Raw genomic sequence first — 19648 nt, forward strand, 5'->3', positions numbered from 1 at the left:
ATCCTTAAGGAAATGCCAATGTGGGGGAAGTTGCATCTTTATCTTAAGGCCATTTGCTCTTGTATTTGGGACATAGCAAATGCTTAAAGCAGATATACAACGCATGCTCAACGGCCATGTCAGACCCTTTTGGAAAAACAAGGTCAGGATGAATTAGTTATCCACCGAATGGCTTCCTCATATACTCCAATATATCCTGTTGCTTGCCATTTATTTATCACTGGTAAAGAAGGTCTTGAGGTACATGTCATCCTCACCCCACAGATGAGGAGGCCAGCTCAGAGGTTAAGGAATTGCATAAAGTCACACCACTAGGAAGTGACAGAACCAGTTATCAAGTAGAATTTCAAGTCTTGTGCATATGCTCAGAACTCTCATCCTGGGTGTCAGATTTGAAAGGGCCTCGGTGTTACTGCCCGCTCCTCATCCCCCGCTACCCTCAGGTTAGTCTGGGGAAGGCCGAGGCCGGAGAAGGGAAATGGGGTGTGGTCCTCGGCTTCCTGACTTTGCACAACCTCCAGACTGCCTGTCTCACAGCCAAGTGGGTCAGAATAAGGACCCAGGTTCTCGGACCTCCCATGGGGCGTCCCCTGCCCAGCTGAGTGCGAGTAGCCTACCCTCAGGGTCTGCATGACAAACCCTGTTTTACTCTTAGGCTCGACGACCAGCCAAAAGCAGACGTGTTGGAGGATCATGAAGTGGAGGTGAGTGAGGGTGACCCACAGGCCCTGGACGTGCCTTCTCTCTCGTCTCCCCATCTCAGTACACACAGGGTCTGGGGAGTGGCCTTGCTCCCAGGTGCCTGCTGCAGCCGATGCAGGCTGTGTGCACAGACAGTGTGCATGGTGGAGAAGAAGCATGAGGAATGCAATGAAGCAAGCTTCCTTTGGCTTTTCTGGTTTTGAGGCTAAAGTAAGCTCTTAATTCACGTGGTTCCCACTCCCAGCCCAGAGGCCTGGACCCCGACCCGGGAGACGGCTTCAGTCGGTCTGGGTGGGGTCAGGCACCTATAGGTTGTCAAAGCTCCCCACATGAATCTGACCGTAGCCAGGGCCAAGAACCGCTGTCTCGATCCTTGAACCAAAGTGCTGGCTGAGCCTGGCTCCCGGTAGTGCGGTGTAGCTTAGAGAATGTTAGCCGACTGATTACTCCACCTGGGGAAGAGTCAGTAACTCTGTTTAAACAAAAGGATACCCAGGAAGGGTGATGCACTTGAAGTCTTCATCCTAGGGGACATTAATGCTCTTCCCTAGTGATCGGATGTCACTGAGGGAGATCTTGGAGCATCAGTGGGAAGGGCTTCAGGGCCTGGCTGGGCCAAGCCCCATAATTGGTGGACAAGGGCACTGAGGCCCTGTGGTGCAGAGCTGTGACCGAAACCCAGGCCTCTTGACCCCATGCCTCTCTCCTCCCTTACCTGGCTGGGGCTCCGGGGACGGAAAGTCAGCTAAGACCGGATCTGCTGCCGCTCTCCATTCCATTCCTTCCTTTTCTCCTTCCAGGCTGAGGAGCCGGAGGCCGGCAAGTCAGAGGCAGAAGATGACGAGGATGAGCTGGACGACTTGCCAAGTTCTCGCCGGCCATGGCGGGGCCCCATCTCTCGCAAGGCCAGCCAGACCAGTGTGTACCTGCAGGAGTGGGACATCCCCTTCGAGCAGGTGGAGCTGGGCGAGCCCATTGGGCAGGGTCGCTGGGGCCGGGTACACCGAGGCCGCTGGCATGGCGAGGTGGCCATCCGCCTGTTGGAGATGGATGGCCACAACCAGGACCACCTGAAGCTGTTTAAGAAAGAGGTGATGAACTACCGGCAGACGCGGCATGAGAACGTGGTGCTCTTCATGGGGGCCTGCATGAACCCGCCCCACTTGGCCATCATCACCAGGTAACCCAGCCCCTGGCCCTCACTGGGGTGGCCACCTCAGCCTCCCTCTTCCCCGGGGACCCTGTTATTTGTGAGGACTCCCTGGAGGGCGTGGATGTCTTAGTGTAGACAGGTACAAGGAAGAAAACCAAAAGTGAGGTATAATTTCCCCATGCACATAACCCCATTGACATTAAAAAATAGATAAATAGGGGTTGGCCCCGTGGCTTAGTGGTTAAGTTCAAGTGTTCTGCTTCAGCGGTCCGGGCTTCGCAGATTCAGTTCCTAGGCATGGACCTACACATTGCTCGTTAGGCCATGCTGTGGCGGCTTCCCACGTACAAAATAGAGGAAGAGGGGCACAGATGTTAGCTCAGGGCCACTCTTCCTCAAACAAAAAAGGAAGATTGGCAACAGGTGTTAGCTCAGGCCCAATCTTCCTCACCAAAAAATAATAATAAAAATAGATTAATTAATTAATTAATTAATTAGATGTTGCCTCTCTAGTGAGAGAGAAAATTCAAATGTTCCAGAAAAGTACAAAGTGAAAACCACCCTGACTGGGTGCTCCTCCCCAAAGGTAGATACTGTAACCAGTGCCTGATTGTGCCTTCCGTTAAAATAAAAAAGTTTACCGATACTCATGTTTTTAAACTATTCATCTATTCCTTTGTAAAAATACACAGCAAAGATCATACTGGTTCACACCTTGCTTTCTTCACTTGAGTGCAGGTCTGAGGTCTACTGTGTTCTCTGTAACACCTGCCCAGCATCCCCATCACGTGGTTGAACCTAGTGGTGTGTTGGTAAATGTTTAACAACCAGCTCTCAGGTGATGGGGAAGAGAGCCCTTGTTTGTGGCATCTGTCAATTCCTGTGGTGTAAATACTCTCACTACAGTTGATTTCAAGCTACCGACATGATGTCACTGAGAGTGGAGTGGACTTGGGAAGAGAGTCACACAACTGGACTCTGGGTTCTTTGTCTGGCCGATCACTGGTCATCCTGATTTATTTAACTGGTCCTCTTTTGCTGGACGCTTTATAATGATGAACATCCTGTTTTCCATATGTTGGTGAGCTTCTGTGGGTGTATGAGCTGGGCTGGGTCAGGGTATGCGTATGTCACGTTGCATGTCCATTTCTACCCCAGAAAGTGTTCACCAGTTTCCTCTCCGACCGTTAGTGTATGAGAGTGTCATTCGCCCAGAGCACCAGGGGCTGCGAAACTGAAACGTTTTGGTTCATGGCCTTGAAAAAGTGGTTGTTGGGTGTTTACTTTTAAAATCAGGAAAAGCAATTTGAGGCTAGTGAAATTTTGGAATATAGGTGGAACTTTCAAGAAGAAAATAAAAATCACTTTAGTCCTGTCAGCCAAGAGAACCCTCATTAATGTTCTGATGGTATTCTCTATCGCTCGACCCTGTGCTTTGAAAAAACATTCTCCTCAAATGGTATTTACTAAGTGAGAGTTAATTCCCATGTTGCTTATTTATCAGCAAGATTAGTAACCGCCCCCCAGAACTCCTGAGCAATGTGAGATCAGGAGGTCACCCCACCAAAGGGACAATCTTCCAGCCCCAAGCATGACAACATGATGCTTTAGGAAGCCAGCTCCACGACCCCCAGGATGCCAGCCCCCAGCCGCTGTCTGTCCATCTGTCCTTCCATCTCTCGTCCACCCAGTTCCATAGGAGATTTGAGTCTGCTTAAAGGGAATACGTATGATAAAATAGCAAAACGTTCATTAACAAAAAACTTAGCGTGTTCTAGAATCTGCTGAGGGGACTGGAACATAGATAAGGAACCGTCAGCTGATGTCCCAGACCCCTCGCCCAGTTCTCAAAGTCTCTGAGGCTCCCAGAATATTATCTACTTGGAGACTTTCCCTAAAACTAGCCCCTTTCTCAGATGGTTTAGGTCACCTTCTCCCTGGAACGGGGAAGGAGCCACACATTCTCTCTGAGTCCTTCTTCACCCTGGCGTTAGGAGTTGATGCAGGTGGAGACCCCAAAACGTGAGCCCCTTATCCTATAATTGCTCTGATGTCCCGTCCCTTCCCCCTCCTTACGCTCTTCTTAATAGCAGTAAAATCCCTGTGATCAGAAAACAATAAAAACCATCACGAGAATCATTACAGCGAGCCCCGGGGCCCCGAGGTTGCCCGCTTGTAGCCCTGAAAGGCCAGATTCTTCCCTGAGTCCTAGGAGGTGTGTTGCTGCCTGGAACCCATGGAGGGTGGGCTGCTCTGGACTGCTGGGAGCCTTGGTGAACTGAGTTTCTTGTTCTGGGGAGGGCAGCCCTGGGCCTCAGGGAATGGGGTAGACATGCCTGTTTTTGCACATTCAGGACAGGCCCCAAAGGAATGGGCGTCAGGCTTGGTTAAGAATGAGATTCTGATGCCCATAGTCCAGGGGACGGGGAGAGCCTTCCAGAGGCCAGCGGGCACAGCTCCTCCCAGGCTCCAGGAGGGCTGGGATCCGGCCACACTGGCCCTGGAGCTCTGCCTGACCCCACCACTCTCGACAGCTTCTGCAAGGGGCGGACGTTGTACTCGTTTGTGAGGGACCCCAAGACGTCTCTGGACATCAACAAGACGAGGCAGATCGCTCAGGAGATCATCAAGGTAAAGGGGTGTCTTGTTGGTCCCAGAGCTCCTGGCTGTCCCCTTGCTCTGCCTGTGTCAGGGTGGTGGCCGCTGTCTATCTCCTTCTAGTTAGGACGCCTCGAGTGAGGGACGCCCTCTCTTTCCTTCTGTTCTTGTCTTGCCCTCTTGGGGCTGGGAGCTGGACAGTGGTCAGCGTTGATGGAATTGAATTGGTTGGAGAAGATGCAGCAGGCTTTAAATATCTGAGTGAATTCTGGTCAGCTGTGTGACTTTGGGCAGGTCGTTTCTCCTCTCTGAGCTTCAGCTTCTTCCCTTGTAAAGTGAGGATATCAATGGAACCTCCCTCACTGGATTGGTGCAAGGGATGATGGGATAATCACGGAGAGCCTTAGGCACAGGGCCAGCACTTGGTGACAGTCTGTTAGATTTGATGGGGAAGGCGGTTCTACTTCCGGGGGTCGTGAGAGCACCCCCACTTTCTGCCTTCAAGTTTCTGAATCCAAGTTTCAAGAGAACAGGCCCTCAGCCTCAACCAGGGCGGCCTTTTGTCTTTCTTTCATCTTTTTTACATAATTAAATAAAAATGCAAGAAAAGCTTATTAGTTGCTTTATTTAGCAACAGACAGGCCCAGATAAAAACTAGAATCCTGCTGGGTAGGGGTTCCTCTGTTTTTGTTGAAAAACTTTCTCTTAGCAGCTCCCACCAAGGTTTTGCCTCTTTCCTGTCTTTCTCTCCTTCCTTTTCTTCTGCCTTCGCTCCTTTTTTCTCCCTTCTTCCTCTGTCCATTTTGTGTATGTCTTTAGAAAGGAAAAGGTAAAAACATGATGACTTTTATGGACAAACCTAGATTTTCATGTGATATTTCCATGGAGCTAAACTAATGAATTGAACTTTTGAAGCCCCCAAAACCAAAATATCACCCTGGAGCCTTTGTTTGTAGTCGGTCTCATTTCAGAGAAGGTGGCGGGAGCTGCAGTGTCACAGCCAGTTCCCGGTATCCCCAAACTTGCCAGACCCTGCTCCCCCTCAGCCTCCTACTCTGCCTCCCCTCCCAGACTGTTTTCTCTCCTCGTCATCAGAACACTGGGGGAGTCTGTCTGGTTGCTGACTGGCTGAGTTAGGATGAATGAGCCATCTGGAAGTTTCCAGAGCGGAAGAGAAGTTACTCGAAGGTTTTGGAACTGCAGAGCCGGAAGCTGGCTTTTTTGGTTTTCATCCTGCTGAAAAGCCACGCCATTTCCTTCTGCTGAGAACTTCTGAGCCCCCCTCCCTTTTGTGCACATCTCTGATGTTTTGAGGCTCAAAATAAAATAACAGGGACCTGGCATTTGGTTTGCAATTTCGTGGCCACTCTGGGAACCCTGTGATAGTATGGGAAGGGAGGAGAGTCTGTGTTCTGGACCCGAGTGCTTTATATCTTGCCTCTCTTTAAGCTGGTGTATGAGGCTGTGACACCTATTTTATAAACAAGGCTCTGAAAGGTACAGCAGCTTGTCCTCAGTCACACAGCTGGTCCCTGCTCAACCCAAGATGGGGTCTTTGGCTACTGAGGAAGGCTCGTGCCTTGGTTTGGTTTGGGAAAAGGGCAGATATTTTAAGAAGGATCGTCTTGCATTTAGGATGGAGTTTTGGGAAGGAGCAGGTCCCTCTTTCCTGAACTCCCTGCTTCCGTGGGAGGATGCCAGCTCTCAGCAGGCCCGAGGAAGTGGCCACCACGGACCCCGCACCCTCCCGTCTCTTGCAGAAGAGCATCTGCCTTGTGTAAATTCTTCTCTGACACTCTCCAAACCCACTCGGACCGAGCTCAGGCCTCGGCTGAGTTCCCTCTGGTTCTGGCTCACGGCTCATTCTTTCTACTTCCTAGATGTGGCTGTTGTTTTCCTCTCTCTCCCTTACTCCACATTTCTCACGGTGCGTGAAGCATGCTCAACATGGGAGACCGGGAGGGGGGTTTACACGTGCCTCTTTCTGAGTTGGCAGGGTGGCCATTTCAGTTGTGGATCTCACCCCCATTCCCAGGGGCATCAGGGCATGCGGGAGTCCTGGGTCTGGCATTAGAAGACAGCCCTGACCTTGGCTGAGGTCATGCCTGCATCAGGTCACCCATGTCCCATACACCCAGCCAGTCAGTGGTCAGTCCAAATAGAGCATCAGTTAGAAATCACCAACCCCACCTTTCACTTGACAGGTGAGGAAACTGAGGCTCAGAAGTTGAGTGTCTAAGGCCACACCATGGATTAGAATCTGAGCTGAGATGGAACTAGGACCCCAGATTTCAGTCTCAGTCCAGGACTCCTTCAACCACAGCACAGATGTAGGGACCACCTAACCTCGGGGACTCACTCTGTGGGAAGTCCTCTTTGTTCCCCACCTGAACCCTTGCCCAGCCTGAGGGCAGAGGCCAGCTGGGCAGAGCATGACAGAGACCCCAGATCACTTGGGTCCTTTGTGAGTTAACACGGATGGTATTGGAGGGGTGGAAGAGCTATTCCTCTACCCTTGAGGTCCTTCTGGCTGGTCGAAGAATTAAATTGACATGAGACAGAATAACAGGAGAAAATCAAACAAAGTTTAATAACATGTATACACAGGAGAAATGCAGGAAAACTGAGTAACTTGCCAAAATGGCGGAAGCCACCACCTGAAATACCATCTTTAGTTAAAGACAAAGGAGGATATTGGGGGTGGTGGTTTGGGACTTTAAAGGGGAGGAAGGCAATTCACATGGAGATGGAAAAGCAAATATTCGATAAACTGATGTTTCTTGGGCCCTCGATAGACAACATGACTCGAGAGAGAGAACTTTGATGAAAAGGGGCCTACCAAGGACCCTCCCAGTTTACCACACCCAGAGTTGCCCATAGTGGTGGCCTGTCCTCGGAAAGGCCTTCTAGCTTGAATTCTTTTAGGCAGTTAGAGGGAAGGTCAGAGTTTCTCTCCAAGTCTTTTGTTCTTAAAAATAATCAAGCCAAAGGGACACATTTTGGGATGGCAAATTCTGATCCCCCACAGTATCATTCCCCACCCCCACCCCCTAGCTCCCCATCCATCACCCTCTCCACACCTTGCACCTTATCCAAGTATAAGGTGGATGTTGGACAGCATGGTGACATGGAAAGAGCATGGACTTGACTGGAACCGGATCTCAGCGATGCTACTTAACTGCCGTGTGGCCTGGGGCAAGTGATTGCCCTCTCTGAGGCTTGGTTTCCTCATCTGCAAGATGGAGTCAGTTATGCTGCATAGGATTGTGAAGATGAAATGAGGGGATCTGGGTAAGGGATCCAGCTCAGCGCCCGGCCCAGGGAGGAAGCTAAGTCATCATCCCTCCCTTCCCTCCCCACTGACTGAGGCTCGCTGCCTTCCAGGGCATGGGGTATCTACATGCCAAGGGCATCGTGCACAAAGATCTCAAGTCCAAGAACGTCTTCTACGACAATGGCAAAGTGGTCATCACAGACTTCGGGCTGTTCGGGATCTCGGGCGTGGTCCGAGAAGGACGGTGAGTTGGCCATGGGTGTGTGGATGGACTAGGGAGGAACTGGGCGGTGCTGGTTGGGCCTGAGGTCCCCCTGAGGTCTGGGCGCTCTTGCTGTCTGTTGCTGAGGAGCAGCTCTCCCTGTAGGAAAGGCCAGGTTTACTTTGTCCTGCCCTTGTGGTCCTGGTCCAGAATCTGGTTTGGGTAACGTTTTGGTCCTTCATAGCAGTTGGTTCTCGGACTGGCCCCCATGGAGGCTGGGTCCCCTCACTGGCATTTTCCTTGTGTGCTCACTGACCTGGGCAGGGGACCAGGGTTCACATCCCCATTATGAGGAAGAGCATCACGGTTTTATTTCCCCAAATCTTGAAGGAATGGGGAGAAACGCTCCTCCCCAAGCATCTTGGGCACCCCCAGAAGGGAGAGTGGCAGGCAGGCTGGAGAGCCAGCCCCAGGCCAGGTGGTGAGGTCCACAGGCAGATCGTTTCCTGCATAGAGACATACTCCGCTCTCCCAGGGTAGAGAATCAGGCACCTGCAAGTGCAGCTCCCTGCCGAGACCCGTTCTTGGCCTGCTTGCCTGGAAGAACCTGGTTACCACTCTGCTGTAATATTCCCCAAAAGCACCAGGGCCTTTGCAAGGGCGGGCTCAGTGTACTGCTTTTCTGGGCCATGTGTGGGTGGTGTGCCAGCCCTGGGCCAGGTGTGTGCCGGCCCTGGGGCAGGTGTCTGCCAGGCGGGGCTCTTTGCTGCTGGCTGAAGGCCTCCTGTCCTTGCCCTGGCTTCTTGGCCTCCAGGCGTGAGAACCAGCTGAAGCTGTCACATGACTGGCTGTGCTACCTGGCCCCTGAGATCGTGCGCGAGATGACGCCCGGGAAAGACGAGGATCAGCTGCCATTTTCCAAAGCTGCTGACGTCTATGCATTTGGGTGAGGAGGCCCCTGGCGTCCCTCTTCTTGGGGCTCTTGAGGCCAAGTGTGGCCAAAAGAGAAGGTCCTGCTGGCCACTGGGGGCAGGGGGAGGTGTACTTTGAGTCCTGGCTCTGCCACTTGTTTGGGTGAGTGACCACGTCCTTGACCTTCTGTTTCGGTATCTGTAAATGGGAATAATGGTACCTTCCCAATGGAGTTGTTTCATGAGGACTGAATTAGGTAATTGTATAAAGTGCTTAACTCTGGGTGTCAGTCTCACCCATCGCCCCGTGAGGACGCTCACCAGAGCTAACCAAGGACTGTCCCTCTGGGAGAATGGAGAGTCCTGCCACTCAGCCTCTAGTGCCCTTAAGGAGCTGACCAATGGAAAAATAGAAATCTAATATGAGCTGGATATATAAAGTTTTCTCTTAGCCATGTTAAAAAAAAGAAAAACAGGTGAAACCAGTTTTAATAATATATTTTGTTTAACTCAGTATACCCAAAATATTATCATTTCAACGTGTAATCAAAATAAAAAATTAGGGAGATAATTTACCTTACAAAGTTTCGGAATCTGGTGTGTATCACCTCAGTTCCATGGTCCGCGTTTCAGTTGCTCGGTAGCCCCACATGGCCCAGAGCATCCTCTGTGTTGCACAGTATGAGTCTCATGGAGAAGGTGCCGTCTGGATAAATCAAGAAAGGCCAGGGGGCTTGGCGAGGCTGAGTGAGGGCTGCACCCTGTTACCTCTCAGGGCCTCTTTCCCTCAGGGGTGGTCTCGTCCTCCCTGACCCTTAGCTGTCATCTCCTAAGCACCCATGTGTGCCAGGCGCCAGACTCGGCATTTCCGTTACTCCTCAGACAGGCTGGGATGGAGGTGTCAGCCTCACTGAGGTTAAACAGTCGTACCAGGATCTCTGTTCAGAGCCTCTGCTGCCCAGGACTTTCCACCATGGTGGGAGGGCGGGCATGAGCTGGGACCGAGCCAAGCAGAGCCGCATGGAGCTCACGCCGCGTGGGTGGTCTCCACAGGACTGTTTGGTATGAGCTGCAAGCAAGAGACTGGCCCTTTAAGAACCAAGCGGCAGAGGCCTTGATCTGGCAGATTGGCAGTGGAGAGGGAATGAAGCGTGTCCTGGCCTCCGTCAGCCTGGGGAAGGAAGTCACCGTGAGTAGCCACCTGCTCTCAGAAAGAGAAGTGGGACTAAGGGAGGAGCCCCAGGCACGTGACGTGGCTTCCTCGCATGACATTCACTCACCTGAGAAGTGGGACCCAGAGGCAGATGAGTGTCAAGCAGACCTGTTTACTGTTGGCTAAAAGCCCTGTGTCTTTTATCACCCCCACTGTTAACCTTTTTCTTTAAAAAAAACCCCATTATCTTAAAAAAAAAAAAAGTAGGAACTAAAGATAAGAGATGAAAAGATAGTAAATAGTAAAACCCTGTATGTTACTACCATGAAAGAAGAAAATAAGAAATAGTCAGTGCACAAGGGACAGACGGTGGGATTATGGCGGTATCAGATCTTTCTCCTTAATGTTTTTCCCAACTGTTCAAGAACAAATCGAAGTTCCCGCAGCAAATTTGTTTTCAAAGTGCCAAATTGTAATCCAGTTGCTGACCTCACGTTACCAAATGCCTGTCATGGTTTCTCTGCTTTGCAATTTGTGCGTTTCCTTGCCTGGGCACAGTGACGTATAAAGGAAGCGGGCGTCCGTGTTTTCAGTGCCATCGGTGATAACCATGTGTTATCGCAAAGGACTGGAGCACACAGGTGCCAGCCTGGATGTTAATAAGTAGCCCCAGGAGGTGTCTGGGCTGCGTGACGATGGAAGCACCTGGAGGGACCGCCCGGCACGTGCCCCAGTCAAGCGCTAACTAGGCTCTGAGTTTCTTGTTGACGACATGAACAGCGTTGGCAGGGTCACCATCTGCCCTGTCATAGGGCACTTTCTGCCTGGTCTCGTGTGCCGGCCTGTTTTCTCACAGGGAGTTCTCATGAATCGAGAGGCTGAAGGGGTGTGCTGTGTATAGGCGCGCATTCTGAGAGCAGGCAGCAAAATGCCAGAGTGAGAGGGGCTTTCCTCTGGGGGCAGTCGGGACAGCTGTTCTGCTGACCCTCAACTACTGCCCTGTGTCTGGTCCTCCTTGTCACTCCAGCCTCCATTCTTGTAGCGCTGAGCCCTCCACCTCCGTTGCAGCCCCATCCTGCACACATTCTGAGCATCTTGCATTGCACCTGTCAACATGCCGCCTTCCTCTTTCCGTTCCAAAAATCAACGACCTCATTTCTGATTCTTTCCTATTGCCTGTTTGTTCAGCTTTCTTACTGTTATTCCAGGGGGTTCTAAGAAGGAAGGAGGGGAGACAGGCTCATGCACTTCATTTTGAACTGGGAGCATGCGAGCCCTTGTGCAAGTCAGTTATTTCTCAGCCCACCTCCAGCAGTGGCCAGTTATCTCAATGTCGGCAGGATGATCACGGGACCACCAGCTAGGGGTACTTGAAAGCCCTGAAGGGACCCTGTGCAGAGCACCCCAGCTGTGCCCTCCTCCCTTCCCGCCAGCTCTCACGCCCACTAATGCCGGCTCTGTTTGCAGGAGATCCTGTCTGCCTGCTGGGCTTTCGACCTGCAGGAGAGGCCCAGCTTCACCCAGCTGATGGACATGCTGGAGAGACTGCCCAAGCTCAACCGGCGGCTCTCCCACCCTGGACACTTCTGGAAATCTGCTGAGTAAGTACCCCCTCGGTCAGCCAAACCTGTCAGCCAAGCATCCTAGAGGGCACCGTGTGCTCTGTCTGCCCAGGACTGTGATCTGGGGACTCCCAAAGAAGATTAGCCAGGGGTGACTAGTCCCCTCACCTAAGTGATGCTAGGATTTCATTCACCGCGTTTATTTTGGAGATTCCCTTTGATAGGCCAGCATCTCTGGTTCTCCTCTATGAAAAGCTCCACATCGCTGTTATCAGACCAGTGCTGACACTGAGCCCAGGCTAGGCCCAGACAAGAAGAGTCTGCCTAGGAAGGGGCAGACGGAGCCAGCTGGAAGTCAGAGCAGCGTGGGTCCAGAGCATCACCAGAATCAGCAGGGTGGCTATTGCTAGGATGACACAGACTCAAGGCGCAGAGCTCTCTAGCCCCTAAACCAGCCATCTGTTTGGGGGACCACATGACCTAGGTTTATGTGGTGCTTCGATGCTAGAATCATCCCGCTTCTGTTTAATGACATGATCCTTTGCACCCCTTGGTGCAGGGGTGGTCTCCACGGAGACCACTGTCGTCTCTTCTAAGTTCTGTCTCACTCCCTTTTTGCTTTGTCTATGTGGCCCCCTTTGCCAGAACCCTCGAAAAACAGACCTCTGCCCTGCCGTGCACGCTTCGTGAGAATCTGGGGACTCCTTCCTTATTCTGGGCCTCAGTTTCCACAGTTTTAAAAAGCAGGAATTGGGCAAGATCAGACGTGGGCGAACTTGTCAAGGGCCACTTGGGAAATATTTAGGCTTCGTGGGCCAGAAGGGAAACTCGAGTTACAGCTCCCATCACTGGTATTTACAATGTGCCCAGCAGCAGTGCCAGGCGATGACGCCACCCCGTACCGTCTGTCACAGACTCAGCTCTGTCTGGTACGGGAGCAGCCATAGACAACACGAGAACCGGGGGCTGGCTGGGCACCGGTGACTTTATTTATGGATGCTGAAACTTGCATTTCACATAATTCTCACGTGTCACGAAATACTCTTTTTTCTTTCCCTTCCAACCATTTAGAAAGGTAAAAACCATTCTTAGTTTGCATACAGAAACAGGTGGTGGGCCATATGCAGCAGGACCCCTGGATGAGATGAATGATTTGAAAGTTTTTTTAAGGCAAAGGGCACTTTCTGAAAGTGAGATCTCATACAGGGCCCCAGTGCATAAACAGATAAAGTGGGGTGGCTCTTGATGGGAGCGGGGGGCAAGGGCCTGTCTACCCCCGCAACACCCAAGCTAGTCCCTGAAGCAGCCAGTCACCATGCACGTGTGTGGGGACACCTGCCGTTGCATCACTGAGCCCTGGAGAAGCTGTGCCCGGCCCCACACCTGCTGCCCAGATGTGTGGTGGCAGCAGCACGCCTCCTATTCTAGAAAGGACCACATAGCAAATATTTTAGGCTTGTGGGTCGTATGGTCTCTGTCACATGTTCATTTTTTGTTTTGTTTTTTTTAACCCTATAAATGGTCAAAACCATTCTGTGGCCGAATTTAGCTTACACATATTTGCCAGCCCCTGTTTTGAAAACAAACCAAACCGGCCTTCAAGCTACATGTGAAAGAGAGGCCCGGCATGGGTTGCCCGACCAGAGGATGCAAATAGGAGAACTTGGGGAGGAAACGTGGGAGACTTTCCTGATGTAGGCCAGCTTCACAGACGGTCTGGAGGAATGACAGTCTGGGGCTGGGAATACTGTAACTTACAGGGCAATATTGGATTCAATATTTTGCTCTTAAGATGGGTCAGAGTCCAGTACAAACAGACGGTGACAGAAGGCTGCCGGCAGAGGTGTGGGTTTCACCAACCATTGCTGAGAACGTGGGGAGACAGAAGCCCAAGGCTGGGCCTGGCCAGCACGGGGTTTACAGTTGAGTAGAGGAAGGAGTGAGGGAATGTTGACAACGTGCGGAGCACTGTGAAAAAGCACAGCCTCTGTGGGAGGGAGGATGGGGGCTGCTCTGCTGGCCCAGGGAGCTTGAGGCAGGGCCTCCAGACCAGCAGTCAGTGGAGCTGGGCTTTGAGCAGGAGCTGTCCTGGCAGAGACCGGGAGTGGGTTCTCCTGGACTTGCAAGAAGTTCAAGGGTCTGGTTTGTCAGACTTTGGGCAACCCTGATTTTCTCATCCACGAAAGAGAAGGCTGCTCTAGGGGGCGCTGGCTTTCAACAGGTGTTTCCAGATTCCCTTAAAGACCAGATAGCTCCACCTTCTCATTTCACAGATGGGAAACTGAGTCACAAATGGAGCTTGTGTCCTGCCCAAAGCGATCAGTTTTAGCCCCTTGCAGCAAAGAATGCCAGACTACCTGAATGAGTGTCTGTTGAAAGCTTCCTGTTCCTGATTTTTACTTGTACACATTCAGCCTCTAATTCTCATTTTCTCTTTTCTTTTCCATCGGTCGTGTTGCTTTTTTATTTTCGGGGGGTGGTGCCTGCGCTGGCTTGTCCTATCACACCCCCCCCCCCGCCATCTTGATTCCTGTGGCTCCTCCTCCACCTGTCTGCACCGGGTGCCTGACTCCGTCACCTGCTGGACTGCGCTCTGCCCACACCTGGCAAAATGGTCGCGGGGCATTCCCAGGCGCTGGCGGAGCCGCTGCTACGGGAAAGGACGTTACGGTCACCTTGACTTTAAGAACTATCCAGTTCTGGAGGAATAGTGTGTCTTCTGTTACTTCCCTCATTCTCTGCCTGTTTACGGTCATCCCTTTGCACACCCTGCTTCCTGTCTGTCTCTGCATCCAGCTTCCCCATCTTTGCGTATTTTATTCTCTGTAAACCAAAGTGATGTTCGTACAGCTGAAACGGCCACCAGCAAGGGCCCTGCAGGCTTGTGTTTCTCTCGCTGGGTGGAGGGGAGACCCACAGCATGTGGCAGGGCCTCTGTCCACACACCGTGGCAGATGATGGCTTGTCCCTGGCGGGGAGGGAACTCAGATCACTGGTCTGAGTCCCTAGTGTGTCCTCTGGCCAAAGCTTAAAGAAGGGAAGGCAATAAGCAGAAATAGTGAACTTCCAGAAGTCTGTTTGGATAGTCAAGGGCTGAGCGGCAGTGGGCTTTGTAGAAACATTCTGTGCCTGTGGCCTGGGGTTGCTCAGGATGGAGCGAGGCTGTCCCTTTCCGTCCCTGCAGGAAAAGAGGGTGTCCCCCTCTCTGCCCTGGCCAGGTCTCTGCTGCTCCCCTGCCCCTGTGGGCTCAGGGGGAGGGGCAGGGGGGGTTCTGACTCTGTGCTCTCCTCTTCTCTTTTCCCCTGTAGGTTGTAGACCTGGCTGCCTTGCATGCCCCGGGGGCTTTCTTCCTCCTAATCAACAAGTGGCATCGTGACTTCCTCTCAGACACAAACTGAGATGCGAGCACTAACCCGGGGACGCACTCTCTGCCGCTCCAGTCTTCTCTCCTGAGACTGCTGCTCTTGCTTAGTTGTTAAAACTGGCCCCTCCCCTCTCCAGGCCTGCGCGTGCCCGTCACTGCTCTCCACGGAGGATTCCTCTAACAGACCTCCCCCAGAACTGTCTCCCTGGACGTGACTTCATTCTCTCTAGCTCTTCTCTGGTGGGGTGGTATCGTTTCCCTTTGGGTGGTCCTGTCTGCCTGCTAACACCTCAGTGAGCTGTACCCCTCTGAGCACAGCGGCCTCTGGCTGGCTGTGTCCTCCGTCTGGGGCAGGGCTGCTTGGCTGTTAACCTATGGGGATCTTGTCCCACAAGGAGTGGAATGATTTCAGAGCTGCCCAGGGCCAGTCCCCTCTGGAGGACTTTTGGGTAGACCCCAAAAGTCCCGTTGCTGTGAAAGACACCAGCTTGGAAGGGCTGTGTCCTCAGCGGCGCACTCAGGAAAGTCATCCTGAAGCAAAGGGCTCCCTGTCCCCAGACAATTTCACTAAAGAAAACAAAGCATCCATCCCCTTCCCCAGCAGCATTACTCCCTTCACATCTGCTCAGTGTGGACAGAAAGTTCCAGACCCCAAGTCAGCGTTCGTCCAGAGCGTAGCTGACAGGCCACACACACAGTCACTGCACTGCTTACTAAATGCAGATTCCTGGGGCCCCCAAGAACCAAGTCTGGGTCTCCAGAGGCAAGCTCTGAGAATCTGCATTTCCACCTGCCTCCAGATGGCCCTGATGCACCCCAGCGTTTGGGAACCATTTCTAAAAGGAGCATGCGATGTCTCTCTTGGTCCTGGGGGCAGGTCTCTCGCTTCTCTCCCACTTCCACCTGGAGCAAGACCTTTCCTGGGCTGCAAATGAGAAAGCAGTTCAGACGAGCCCACAGCAGTTACTGGGCATGCTGGCTGCTGGGGATTCTGGGATGAACAAGCCACTGCCTGGAAGGGCGGGGCGGGGTGGGGGCCAAGCCTCCTCCGCACTAAGCTTTAGGCCCCTCCTGGCTAAGTATGACCAGGAGTGGCTCTGCCGAGGCTGTGGGCTGTGCAATCATTCTCACTTCTTAGTGGGGCCAGGTCCTCTGCTGAGCTTCTGGAACTGGCCCACTCCTTAGCTAACGTTACCCTAATTCTGATTAAGACCAGCAAGGCTGTAACCCTTGTTTTTATTCCTCTTTGCAGCATTAACAGCAGCAAAGTTGTACCCCGGTTTGAAAGGTTTGGCTTGGGCGTCCTGGAGGCCAGTAATCCAAAGATGTAGCCAGATGGTGCAGTTTTTCTGCCGATGTCTTTCTTAAATGTGTTTCTAAAACATCCAAAAACCACCACCACAACAAAAAAACAACATTCTTCGAAACGTCAGCCATCCTTCTAAGTGCTGCAGACCAGGAGCACTGGGTCCTTCATTCAGACTATTTGTCCACGGAAACACTCAGGTCCCGGAGATGGAGCTGCACCTGCTGTTTCTTAAAGTGACATCACCAACAACCAGACCTGTCCTGACAGGCAGCGAATGTTTACATGTGTATTTCTGCGGAGTGAGCTCGATGTTTTACGATAGGTAATAAGAACGTTCTGTGCCGAGGTGCACTGGCACCGTCGGCCAGGGTGGCAGAAGTGGCTGTCCCTTCTGGAAGACCCTGTAGGCAGTGAGGAGCTCACGCTGGGCCAGAAGGAAGAAAAGCATCCTGATTGTGGCTGCTCTCGGGGAGGATGGGAGGACTACAAGGTTTGACCCGGCCTCTGCTTTGGCCCCAAACCCTGTTAGTAGGGAATCTCCCTCTGTAGGGTGCGCCCCTTGTCCTATCAAGGGACACTATACTTTCCTCCTCTTGACAAGGAAACCCTGGCTAGGAACAGAGCTGGATTATGAGCATCGGGAGTTCCCTCTTGGGTTCTTTGGGAACCCAGGCTCCCAGAGAGCTTGGTTTCACCTCTGACCCCTGCAGTCCAGCCCATACCTGCTGCAAAAGTAGATGCCAATAAAATCCAAATAACATCTGTACCGATCCAGTGGTTCCTAGTCAGGGTTCCCACTGCCTGGAGAGACGTTTCCTGCATGAAGCCCCCAGGAAGGCACCAAGGGCTTGGGACTCGGGGCCTTGGCTTTTTAGACACATCCCAGCCCCTGACTGACATTTCACAGCAACTGTGTATACCGTGAATGCTTGATTGGTGAGAACAAGGAAGGCATGAGGAGGGAGAAGTAGCAGGCAGCGAGTCCCTGCGCCCACCTTCCCAGCCACAGGGTGACCTGGCCCTTGAGGTTCCCATCCTCAGTCATGCCAAGGTTTTGGAACTGCCCACCTCTTCCACTCCCCCAGTCCTATTGGAACCCCTTAGCCCACTCTGCCACTATCCGTGTTCCGTGCTCTTAGCTGAGATGGGAGGCATGGGTCCCCCACCCCATTTGTTTAGATGCACCTAGCCAGCCCACCGATCTTCAGAGCCTTCCCAAGCACCAAGTTAGGCCTTCTACTTGTGTACGTTTGCACCAGGAGGGGCTAGACCAGGAAAGTCCATGATGAGAGCATGTCATGTCCTGCCTGTCTTCAGTAGAAGCTGTCGCCTAAAGAGAAAAGTTCCAAATGGCAAAGCAGCCCTTTGGTGGACGTTGTCATTATTAGGCTGCAAACCCAGAAGTGATAAAGGGTGATGAGAATGGAGATATGGGTTGGGTTCAGACCCAGAACCTCTGTCTGTGCTCTGAGCTAAGATGGGAAAGCATGTGGCCCTCCCACCCCTTTCAGTTCACTCCACCTAGCAAAGCCCCCAGTCTTCAGAGCCTTCCCTGGAGTCTGGCCAAAGCTCCTCTGCCTAGAAGCTGTGGGACCGCCTTCCCGTCTCCAGGCCAGGGACCCCTTGGCCAACTCCTGCTTGGAGAGAGAGCTTTGAGCAGCCAGCGCAAGGTACCCAGGCCTCCTGCTGCCCGTTGGCACCTTAACCCTTTGCAGTCAGGCTGTGGGGGGAAGACAGGAGCTGTACACCAGCTGGATCTTTTCTCCTCTGCGGGACTAATTGGCTCCATCATCCCTTTGGTCTCCCTCTGAGTCCTCTATGGGATCTCTCCGACCCAAAGCCACATGGTGTGTGACCTCTGCCTCTGGCTAAGTCAGGCTCCTGCCCAGATGCCCGTGCCTTCCCAGAGGTCACAGCTTGTGCATGTTGGGGCCCTTCACCTTTCCCCTCTGAACCCATGGACATGCCGATGAGCCCAGGGGTTGCACGGCAGCCGAGCAAGTCGGGCTCAACCCCTCCCTGGCCCCAACTCACAGCCAAAGGAAAGTCATCTGGGTTTTGTTTTTCTTATGTCACGCACTGGTCAGTTCAAGCAGCTTTCGTCGAACACCGGCATGTCTTGTGCAAGTGCTGGGGGCCTGGCAATGGGAGCAGTCACGGTCCCCACTCTTAAGGAGCTGATGTTCTAACGGAGGAGACTTGATGTCTGCCAGGAACCCCGAGGGTGGAGCTGAAGGACTGGGGGACACCATCCTTTCTCTCCAGGCCCTGGTAGCCTCCTGACTCTTGCCCTGAGCCTCGGTACTGCCTGTCACATAAGAGAAACGCCTGAGGAAAGTCCCCCACATGGTCCTCTTCTCCTTCCCTCTGTCTGAGTGACTGTGAATTGAGGTTAGGACCTGCTTGCCCTTCCTTCCATGTGCTCTCCCCGTCTGCCCTGGAAACACATGAAGGACGGCAGATACTGTGAATTCAGCCCTCACAGCCCACTGTGAAGGGGATGGATAAGCTGGGAGGGCCCCTGGTGAGAGATCTGGGGGCTGTGGAGGTCCCCACTGGGGCCTGAGAGTGGACCCAAGCCTTGGTCCTTCAGGGCCCCCCAGTTCCCAGCCTCACCTCCAAAGCTCTAGGGTCTGTGTCGCTGCTGCCTGTAGCCCACTGATCCACAGCCCCCTGGTCTCCATCCAACTCAAGGTCTCCAGTCCTAGCGAGTTCCCAGTTAGTTGTGAGCAATGTTTTGCAAAGTTGACCTCTCCGTGTCACCAAACGAAAGATGTGTGTGGGGCCCTGCAATCCCTCTGCCCTCCCATGGCATTTCTTGTGATGACAGAGGGGAGGGGCGCGCCCCGTATGCCTGTGCTGGTGGTCTGTATTGATTTGGGGGGCGGGTGGAGACGTAAATGTGAAGCCGATTAGGGAGCTAGTGCGATGCTGCATCGTTAGCCAGGACTTCATCAGTGTGTGCAAACCCAGCGTCTTCTGTGGCCACGAGACACACACTTGCTTTTTTGAATGTGATGTAAAATTTGTACAGTAAAAGTTTTTATATTTTCTATTAATTGCATTTGTCTTCCAGAAATGCTATTAATTTAAATTAAAATGGTTAGTATTAACGAACGTGCTGTATCCGGGTTTTTTTTTTGCCACTAGCAAGAACACATGCTCTGTGCCGAGCCAAGCCTGGGTGTCTGGAGTTTGTGACTAAAGTTGTACCAGGGTGTCCTGGGGCTCAGGTCTGCTTGGGTCAGTTCCAGGTGAATTTGGGGGACCCCACCGATGGATGGCATGGGAGGACAGGAATGGAGGGGTCAGGGATGTTTGGACTCTCTCTAGGGGTTAAGGAGCTCCTCCAAAGAAAGGAGTTATGCATGGACCTCTGAGGCAGATGTTTCTAAACAGATGGAGGAATGGAGGAGGAAC

General features: G+C 52.5%; 1 protein-coding gene across 3 annotated transcripts in view; it reads left to right on the top strand.

Moving 5' to 3' along the window:
• The window catches only part of KSR1 (kinase suppressor of ras 1), a 153284-nt gene extending 133939 nt beyond the window's left edge, over nt 1–19345 (top strand). For 2 of the 3 annotated variants that reach the window (XM_070226423.1, XM_023653072.2), the window contains 8 exons: nt 656–704; nt 1503–1882; nt 4390–4486; nt 7838–7971; nt 8744–8875; nt 9894–10029; nt 11461–11594; nt 16172–19345. In XM_070226423.1, the coding sequence (XP_070082524.1) occupies nt 656–704; nt 1503–1882; nt 4390–4486; nt 7838–7971; nt 8744–8875; nt 9894–10029; nt 11461–11594; nt 16172–16250 (1141 nt within the window). In that variant the 3' untranslated portion in view covers nt 16251–19345. Of the gene's footprint in view, nt 1–655; nt 705–1502; nt 1883–4389; nt 4487–7837; nt 7972–8743; nt 8876–9893; nt 10030–11460; nt 11595–14187; nt 14266–16171 lie in introns of all 3 variants that reach the window. The other variant, XM_005597599.4, reaches the window with a different exon arrangement.
• The last annotated feature ends 303 nt before the right edge of the window (nt 19346–19648 follow it).

The sequence above is a fragment of the Equus caballus genome, chromosome 11 (assembly GCF_041296265.1).
Source record: "Equus caballus isolate H_3958 breed thoroughbred chromosome 11, TB-T2T, whole genome shotgun sequence".
Classification (NCBI taxonomy): Eukaryota; Metazoa; Chordata; class Mammalia; order Perissodactyla; family Equidae; genus Equus; species Equus caballus.